The sequence below is a fragment of the Protomyctophum parallelum genome (genome assembly GCF_964188405.1).
Source record: "Protomyctophum parallelum genome assembly, chromosome: 21".
NCBI lineage: Eukaryota > Metazoa > Chordata > Actinopteri > Myctophiformes > Myctophidae > Protomyctophum > Protomyctophum parallelum.
Window position 1 is genome coordinate 27,379,373 of NC_139713.1, and position 10,276 is coordinate 27,389,648.

Sequence of the window (10,276 nt, forward strand, 5' to 3'; positions counted from 1 at the left end):
TGAATGGCTGTCATTCTGATCAATGCTACAAACAATTTAAACTCCATTCACAGCACAACAGGAGAAATAGGCCATTTGCACACTGACACTTTCATTAGCATTAGCATAGCCTATAATTATAATCGCAGCCTCAGGCCTGTTACATCATTTTAAATATATATATATATATATAGGCCTATATATATAGCCTATTTTTTTTTTTTTAAATAGCGTAGAAAGATCATTGTTCCCTTACGTTTTTCGTGTAGGAACTGCTGCAACAACTAAAGTAATGTAGCTCAACCAATGGTAACAACTCGTCACCTACACCCCCACAATGCAGCGGGAGTCAGTCAGTAACGTTTGTTTGTTTACGTTTTCAGGTAAGCCGGTGTTTAATAGAAGGTATGCGCATGCATAAAGTGAATGGGAAATCGAATGGCAAAGTGAGTTTAATGTCGTTTAACGTTGTTTAATGCAATCAGATATGACTTTTCTGTTTGTATGTATGGGCTATCAAGGCCAGAAAAGTACTTTTTGCCACTCAGTAGGCGTTCCCGCATAACTTCCGGGTATGATGAAGATGTCACGTACCCTCTGTGTTCGTTGCTAGGCAACGCGTTCAATGCAACGCGATACGCGAAGCGATGTCAACACAATATTCGTGTCCCGTTAACAGGCGTTAGTTTTGTTTGTGTACGTTGCTATGGTTTTACACGTGTCTCTCGGCTTCCCCTGTGACGTCACGTGACGTGTCCACAATATTCGCGTCCGTTAACAGGCGTTTGTTTTGTTTGTGTACGTTGCTATGGTTTTACACGTGTCTCTCGGCTTGCCCTGTGACGTCAGGTGACGTGTCAGTGAATTTTGCAATGACCCTGCCTGCATGTGTCCCTTACATCTCATTGTGACATCTGAATCTGGGAGCAGAACAGCAAAAGACCAGAGCAGCAGCAGAACCACAGAACAACATAGCAAACTGAGCAACATCAGAGAACATTGAAGAAGAGGAGAACAATGCCCATCATCAAAGAAATTTGCCTGAAGCGGTGTTGGGAAATGGTAGGTCTTTCCCCTGTTAGCCAGCCTCCAGGAATAAAGCGACATAGTGACAAGATGGACAAGAGGGAGGCAGGGAGTGTGAGTTCAAGAGTTAGTGACTCAGAGGATGAAGTCAGACATCGACGGGAAAAACGCAGTTACGAACTAGATGACGATGATTTGGACCTCATTGAGGAGAACACGGGTGTTAAAATGAAAAGGAGGAAAAATAAATACAAACGCGTGAAAACAATGGACGATGATGAAGAGGACAATGATTTGAAGAAGTTGATCGCTGATGAGATCTTTGCTGGTGACAGGGATGGCGAGGTGGAGCTTGAAGAGGGAGAGATCGTTGATATGCCTGATCAGGAAGGCTTCAATGACGAAGAGGGAGATGATGAGGAGGAGGAGGAGGAGGAGGAGGAGGAGGAGGAGGAGGAGTCAGACATGGATGACTTCATCGTGGACAATGACGGCCAACCTGTCACAAGGGGGGTCACTGATCCAGCCCTGCAGGAGGCCCAGGAGATATTTGGTGGAGGCTTCGACTTTACTGACACCTATGACCAGGAGGACGAAGAGGAGGAAGATGAGGAAGGCTGGGATCGGCCCACGAAGCAGACCAAGAGGCGGCAGGGCAGACAGAGCGTGTTCGAGTTCTATGAGCCCAGCGAGCTGGAGAGAAACTACATAACCCACCAGGACAAAGAGATCCGTTGCACCGACATGCCTGAGAGGTTCCAGCTACGGACAGTCCCTGTGAAATTTGCTGAGGATAACGAGCTGGAGGAGGAGGCAAAATGGATCTTTAGACACGGCTTCTCCACCCCAGCTATTTCCATGCAGGAGAGCACGGATTACCTATACAGAGGAAGGACCACAAACTTCAGATGGAAGAAAAAAGACCTGGCAACAATTGCAAAGATTAAGGAGGCCCTTGGCTTGATGAGGAACCAGCACTTTGAGGTTCCATTCATAGCGTTCTACAGGAAGGAGTATGTGGAACCAGAACTAAACATCAATGACCTGTGGAAGGTGTGGCAGTGGGATGAGAAGTGGACTCAGCTGAGGAACCGCAAGCTGAACCTGATGAGGCTCTTCCAGAGGATGCAGTCCTACCAGTGTGAGCAGATCACTGCTAACCCTGACAAATCCCTGACCGATGGCATCCGTCCCCTGGATACCGCCGACATGGAGAGACTGAACGACGTCCAGACCGTCAACGAACTGAGGGATGTGTACAAGCACTTCCTGCTGTACTACAGCCGAGACATCCCCAAGATGCAGAACTCTGTGAAAGTAGGCAAGAATTGCCACAAGGATCTGAAGCAGGCCTCACACAGGGACATGTACAGCATCTGCCAGAGTGTGGGACTTCATAGTTTGGCCAACAAATTTGGCTTAACACCAGAGCAGTTTGGAGAAAACTTGCGAGACCACTACCAGCGCCACGAGTTGGAGCAATTCTCAGATGAACCAATGGAGTTGGCCAAAGATTACGTGTGTAGACAGTTCCCAACTCCAGAGGCAGTGCTTGAAGGGACCAGGTACATGGTGGCAGTGCAGATCGCCAGAGAGCCCTTAATTCAACATGTTCTCAGGCAGACTTTCCAGGAGAGGGCAAATATCAATATCAAGCCGACCAAGAAAGGCAAAAAGGAGATAGACGAGGCTCACCTTTCCTACTCTTTTAAGTACCTTAAGAACAAGCCTGTGAAACAGCTGAACGGGGATGAATTCCTTAAGATGTGCTTGGCTGAAGAGGAGGGGCTGCTCACCATAGATATCGGTATTGATATGATTGGTGTCAAAGGGCATCCTCCTCAGACATATTCTGATGAGATCAAACAATTCTACTACAGGGAGGGATTCAGTCACCAGGTGCAAGAATGGAACAGGCAGTGGGCCTTGACTATAGACAGAGCCCTCACCCAGTTCCTCTACCCTCAGTTGTCAAAGGAACTCAAGAACAAGCTTGTTGCAGAGGCCAAGGAAAACATTATCAGGTCCTGCTGTAGGCGGTTGTACAACTGGCTGAAGGTGGCTCCCTACAGGTCAGATCAGCAGGTGGTGAAAAACCTGATGAAGACCCAAGGCAAAGGCTTCCGAGTCCTGGGAGTCGCCTATGCCCCTAGCTGGGACACACCAGTGTTCTGTGCTCTCATCAATGGTGAGGGAGAGGTGATTGATTTCCTGCGTCTGCCCTACTTAAAGAAGAGGACAAACTCCTTTAGAGAAGATGAGAGGGTGAAAAAGGCTAATGATATTCAAAACCTGAAGACTTTTCTGAAGAGCAATAAACCTCATGTGGTTGCAGTTGCTGGAGAGAATAGAGATGCCTACATGTTAATGGAGGACATCAAGAAGACCATCAGTGAGCTTCAACAAGAATCGTATCTGTCCCCTGTGCAAGTGGAGCTGGTCGACAATGAACTGGCTACACTGTACATGAACAGCAAAAAGTCTGAGTCTGATTTCAGAGACTTCCCACCATTGCTGCGACAGGCTGTGTCCATAGCTAGGAAGATGCAAGATCCTCTGTCAGAGTATGCTCATGTCTGCAGCAGTGATGAGGACATCCTCTGCCTCAAATTTCACCCACTACAGGAGAACGTAGGGAAAGAGGAACTGCTCAATGCTCTGCACTGTGAATTCATTAACCGTGTCAACGAGGTGGGAGTAGACATGAACAGGGCCATCACCCATCCTTACACCCAGAGCCTTGTCCAGTATGTGTGTGGCCTTGGACCCAGGAAAGGCTCTCACCTCCTCAAGATTCTGAAGCAGAAAAACACTCGTTTGGATAACAGAACCCAGCTAGAAACCCTGTGTCACATGGGGCCCACGGTCTACATCAACTGTGCCGGTTTCATCAAGATTGATACTGTGTCCCTTGGCGACAGCACAGACTCATACATCGAGGTTCTGGATAGTTCCCGGATCCACCCAGAGTCGTACGAATTTGCTCGGAAGATGGCTGCAGACGCCATGGATGATGGGTCGGCAGAGGATGCCGACATGGTTGGAGCAGTGGAGGAAATCCTGAAGAATTCAGGGAATCTCAAAGATTTAGATCTGGACGCCTATGCAGAAGAGCTGGAGAGACAGGGTTATGGCAAGAAGGGAATCACTCTTTATGACATCCGTGCTGAGCTGAGCTGCAGGTACAACGACTTGAGAGTTCCCTGCAAAGTCCCCAACACTGAGCAGATATTTTACCTGCTCACAAAGGAGACACCAGAGACCGTCTATATAGGAAAGCTGATCACCAGTGTGGTAAAAGACATTGTCCACCATTTGCCACGAGAGAGATATGGCCAGGCCGATCGTAATGAGGTCACAGGCCTGTGGCAGTGCCCCTTATGCCTGCAGGACTTCCCTGAAGTCAACCAGGTGTGGAACCACTTTGACAACAGGTCCTGTCCAGGCAAGGCTATTGGTGTTCGGACTAGGTTGGACAATGGCATGGAGGGATTCATTTACACCAATTTCCTCAGCGACAAGGTGATCAAACACCCTGAGGAGAGGATCAAGAAGGGGATGATGGTCTACTCTCGCATCATGAACATCAACAGGGAGAAGTTCAGCGTTGAACTGACGTGCCGCACCTCCGACTTGATAGACAAGAGGAACCAGTGGAAGCTCCCCAAGGACAGCTACTATGACTTCGACATGGACAGAGAGGACCAGAAGGACGAGGAACAACTCAATAAGAAAGAACAGCAAACGCCCCATTTAAAGCGTATGATCTTTCATCCCAACTTCCACAATATTGGTTTCAAGCAGGCAGAGGAGCTGATGGAGTCAATGGACCAGGGAGACTTGGTCATCAGGCCCAGCAGCAAAGGAAGGAATTACCTTACTGTGACCTGGAAGGTGGCGGAAGGTATTCACCAGCATGTGTGTGTCAGAGAGGAGGACAAGGACAACACCTTAAGCTTGGGACGCAAGCTCTGGATCAATACAGAGGAGTTTGGCGATCTGGATGAGATTGCAGTTCGCTACATTGAGCCAATGGCGGGGTTTGCTCGGGATCTAATGTGGCACGAACACTTCCAGGAATGCAATGGAGGAGACAGGAAGAAAATGGAGGAGCTGTTGATAAATAAGAAGAGGGAGAAGCCCAGGTTTATTCCATATCTTATTTCGGCTTGTAAAGATCTGCCAGGTAAGTTCATGCTGGGCTACCAGCCTCGTTCGAAACCATTGGTAGACTACGTGAGCATCACCCCAAGAGGTTTGCGGTATCGCTCTCACATGTTCCCTACAGTTAAGGAACTGTTCAATTGGTTCAAGAACCACTATCACCGAGAGCCCTTACCAGGCATCACCCCAAACAGCAGCAGCAGAACAAGGCCACCACCAACACCTTGTCCAGGAAACAGGCGCCGTTAACACCACAACAGCTGCTAAAGTCCAGTCCAGCGTAAGCAACTCAGCTGTTGATCCCTCTGCCTTCATAATTCATACTGTTGAGAAAACGAAAAATGTAAATTTCACGAATGATTCAGTATCAGGGGCTAAAGGGGAGGGAGCAGACTATAGGATTCCCTTGTGGCCATCTGCTTCCTTCCTCTTCCATTTAATACCTCCTATGAAAGAAGAAGGAGACATATTTAAAAAAATAACCTCATACTTTAGGATCGGTTACGCACCGCGGCGGTCTACAGTATGTTCTTTTGAAATGTCTCCTTCCTCAGCATCGGTTATTCATATTATATTACGTGTGTATTGTTAATATTGTATATAGTAAACATAACTGTAAATATGTCACTCTGCAAGTTTTTGTCAACAATAACAACTTCAGTTATCATTTGAATTGTTATATCTGGTTTTATACTGCTTGTTGACCTTTGATAATTTTAATAAAAGCGTTAATATGGAATTCTAAGGCTTGTTTATTTTTCACATGGATAAACATTGTTGAAATGTTCTTACTTTTTGTGTAAAACTACGATCAGCCAGGCACAGAATAGGACATTTTAAAGGGGCATTGTCTGTCAGATTATGTGCACCTAGCTGTGCACCTTTTATGGCCATATATGGAGATTTCTGTATCTGTCAGTCCATGTTCGCTTTATGCCCATATATGAGCATATTGTTTGAATCGCTAGTTCTGGACAACTGGATCTCCATATATCAGAGGTTTTCAACTGATGGTACGTGGAGCACTGGTGGACCATGAAGGTATTGAATGTGGACCCTGACAATGCATATTAGTAATGCAGCAAATTGAATTTGAATTTGTTTTTATCGACCACTACTTTGAGGAACAGTGCACTAAATGACCTGGTCATGTATTGACACGTCAATGTTTGTCATTGTCATTCACTGGGAAGTCGGATTAAGAACTTCCACAGAAAATTTGAATTTCAGAAAGTGTACTGGATTGACTGGTTGAGCCACAATTATTTGCTCATACATTGCAATTAATCAGTTAAAGAGTTTAATATAGAGGTCGATCTGCACTACCAGGTTGTGGAACAGATTAGTTAACATGAATGATAATAGACTTGACTAACAAAGAAAGTATTTAATTGGGACAAACAACAGAATGGACCATGCGTAGAGGACATGCGTAATATGCTCTGAATTGAGGATGTTTTTCTTGGATTGGATCAGGTTAATATTGTGGGGGGCTAAGGGAGATACTTTTTGATAAGGTCAAACATACTTGGGAAAAAGAGATCTGGAGCAAACCAAAATTACGTACATATAGGGAAATCAAACATGACTATTATACTGAAAACTATGTTTTATTTAATCTGCCAAAGAAATAAAGAATTAAAGATCACTTTGTGCCCAGATTAGAGGAGGTATACTGCCACTTAATTTGAAACAGGTTGTTAATTTAAAACAGGTTGGGCTAGATGAAGATTGAATCTGTCCTTTTTATTGGAGGGTCAGAGAAGAATTGTTTAATAATTAACTAACGGTATGTTAATAATATGATGGATATTAATGATGCACAACTCATTAACCGTTTATTAGAAAAATACTTATTTAAATTGACAAAGCCTGCAGTTTCTATTAGCTTGGATTCTCCATCGATGATGTCACTGGAGAACGGGTTTCTGAAGTGCCTACACTGACCTAGTAGGAAAAAAGAATTGTGGCATTTTATCATTATCGTGAGGACCAATTATATGAAGATAGGTTGAATAGTGGTGAAGTGGTCCTTTAAAGCCTCACTATGTATCATAGTCCAGCTGTGAAGGTCGGTGTAAACACAAACATTGAAGACAAAAGTGTGTAAATACAAACATTGAAGACAAAAGTGAGAACGCAAATTGTGATTGGTCAGAATGAGATGATGTATTATGAGTGACGTATGATAAGAGCGCCCCTCACTTCACACGGGTGTGACTTATTTGTGAATAAAACAATGTAATATTGTCCAATCTGTATGGTAGAGCATGTTAATACAATATCACTTATACACAATCGGGGTGGTTGTATTCCGTCTCAGTGAGAAGTGGCACTTTTCATATGAAATAGATCACAATCTGTTAAAGTGGTCATACTGGGCCGCTGGCTGGCCAAGTGGTCCTGAAGCATTGCCACATAGACTCTGGCCTGACAGCGTGCTACGTGTTCGAGTCCCATGCATGTCTCTCCCCCTCTCTTTCCTGTCCATCTTCACTAACATCAATAAAAAGGCACAAAAGTGGTCACATACTGTCCATGAAAGTTACACATGCATGAGCTTCACACATATTCAAGTCTATTTATTGAGCTTTACTTTGTACAAGTGTGACATCACTTTTTTCTTTTGTTGCCCAAATCATTGACAAGTAGGCTACATTTCTTTTTTCTTTTTTCTTTTTTACAGTAAGCACATCTGTTGTGATGCAGATTTACATACAAGTAAAAGAGGAGTATAATATGGACCTTCTACCATTATAGTCACTACGGTATGACATACATTTTACTTCTCAACAGGAACAGACAGGAAAATAGTGCAGCCCAAGGCAGAGACCGGGTGGTCCTTCTGAATTTGTTAAAATAGAAGTCAATCTACAAGCTCACATGTTGAGAGCTTGTAGATCTGCTCTCGTTTGGGAACCACTGCTCTAGAGTCTAGACGTAGTAAACTGGACCTGAGTTGGCTCTGTACTTGGACAGCAGCCGCCCCCCTCTACACCACATCTTTGCCAAAAACGTTAAGAGCTTGTAGATCAGTTATTCTTGGCTCATGTTACAGAATATAGATGCGAGGGTTAAAGTGGTTAAGCTTTAACCCCATGAACACTAGAAGCAAAACAGATATGGTGTAGAGGGGGAAAAAAACAGAGGGACCAAGTATAGACCCTGGTCAAATAAACATAGGGTTTAAATAGTTAAGATCAATTCATAAATCCTACCCATCGCATGACAGTGTTGCTTACTGAAAATAACTGATGTTCAATGTCAAAGATCAGTTCTTGTCAGAAAGAGACATCTTCGTGTGACGGAGTAGAAGATTAGGTCTGCCTCTTTTATCTACTGCATCGATGACAAGAGTCCATAGAAACCCAAAACAGGGTTGAGACGAGAGGTAGAGGCAACGACTTGTGCCTAATTCATGCTTCGTAGATGGGCTATTTTGAAGCTTGTAGACTGCTAGTTCTTAAGTTAAAGGGACTTGGGTTCTGCAGGGCAGCAGTTCGCACAGATCAGTGGTTCTCGGGCCCAGAGACCCTCAGGGTTCCTTTGGGGGGTCCAATTGGACCCGTACAGGTCTAATTCTCGAGTTATGGGGGTCCTGGAAATTTAAACGCTTGAGAGAACTAGCGCAGATGATTGTGGCTGGTCAGATCATTAGCCCCATTCAAATAGCAGGACCAAGTAAGGGTTTTCTGGGTCCCAAAAAGGTGTCTTTCACTTAATGCTTAGAATGCACATCCGCAATTTTGGAATAAACAGGGCTTGCTTTCGGCAAAACAATTGCTATGTGCTGATATATGATATATACAGTATATTTATATATCAAATATCTCTTGGTGTCTGAGGGGAATGGGGGGAGATCTTAATTAATACTGCAGAGGACAAATTCAGTTTCAGATTCACCCAGCTGGTGGCAGATGTATTACTGGGCGGGCCAGGAGGCGAACCAGTGATTACCAGACAGCCTCTCACTAAGCTACGACTGCTTCCAGTCTGATTACTTGATGTTGTAATGTAAACAAAGTCACAGTGGAACAGTAGTTTCAATGCCTTTCTGTACCTGCTAGGGCAGGGCAATCAACCGAAAATACATTGAAATCAATATTTAGAACCATTTACCAGCTTAATCTTGCTCATGTAGGTTATTTGAATAAACGAGAAGCAGTTTTAAAAAACATAAAAGAGTCGTATATATGTGTATATAAATTATATATATTTTTTAAAATATATTATAAGCAACTAAATCAATTAGTCTGTTTATAGTCGGCAGATTATTAAATATAATCAGAGTTTGAAATAATCGTGATATGGATTTGAAGTCATATTGCCCAGCCCTAGTACCTACTCGCCCACTACACGGAAATGAGGCATTTTCTAAGTGGTTACCAACAATTACAGGCAGCCATGCTGGAAGAAAGAGAACTACACTAACATTCAGTGCAAGGCCTCCATTATACAATTAAAAACAAAACTAGACTGACAAATCTGACAAATTGTCTCAATTGGCAAAAAAAGAGACATACTTTATAAAAAAAAATTGTGGGTGGTAATTTGTGACAAATGGTGGTAAAATGAAGCTAGCAGATTGAATCTAGTCCTGGATTGAAACTCAGCTATTTAGGTAATGACAACATGGCCAACAATCATAAGGTTTTCAAAAAAAAGGGGAAAAAAGTAAAAAGAATCATGACTTGAGTTGTATTTCAATATTAGTTGTATTTCAATTTTGGAAAACAAACAAAACAAAAGTACTTCATTAAAACAATAGGGCAGTGTAAAACTTTCATTTTGTCAGCCATTTAATTTATAGACATGCAAACACTATAAAGTGCCACTTTATCAAAACCAATTTCTCAAGTATTTTGTCCCAGCCATCATAATTTTGTTTCCCTAATTATGGATATAATTATTATTTTGGACAAAACTCCCCATCACTGAAGCCTGATTCATACATAGTTTCGCCCGGACGCCCTACACCAAAAATAGTAAATTTACAAGCTCGCCGCGTACTGCACTGCAAGCAGATTGGCTACTTCCGTGCATGATAATGGCGTGTATAAGTATACATCAGACATTACTCCATTCCTTCCCATGAGGTGCAAAACAA

At 43.5% G+C, this 10,276-nt stretch overlaps 2 protein-coding genes across 2 annotated transcripts in view; both read left to right on the forward strand.

Moving 5' to 3' along the window:
• Nucleotides 1-1,095: 1,095 nt before the first annotated feature.
• LOC310878923 (transcription elongation factor SPT6-like) lies at nt 1,096-5,418 on the forward strand (the record flags this gene model as incomplete). Its single annotated transcript, XM_083793339.1, has 1 exon — nt 1,096-5,418. One exon carries the CDS (start codon nt 1,096-1,098, stop codon nt 5,416-5,418), a length of 4,323 nt encoding a protein of 1,440 aa, XP_083649465.1.
• Nucleotides 2,664-10,276, forward strand: part of alad (aminolevulinate dehydratase) — a 52,951-nt gene continuing 45,338 nt past the window's right edge. The window contains exon 1 of the mRNA XM_083794119.1: nt 2,664-2,671. The gene's annotated coding sequence lies outside the window, so the exon portion shown is untranslated. The remainder of the gene's footprint in view (nt 2,672-10,276) is intronic.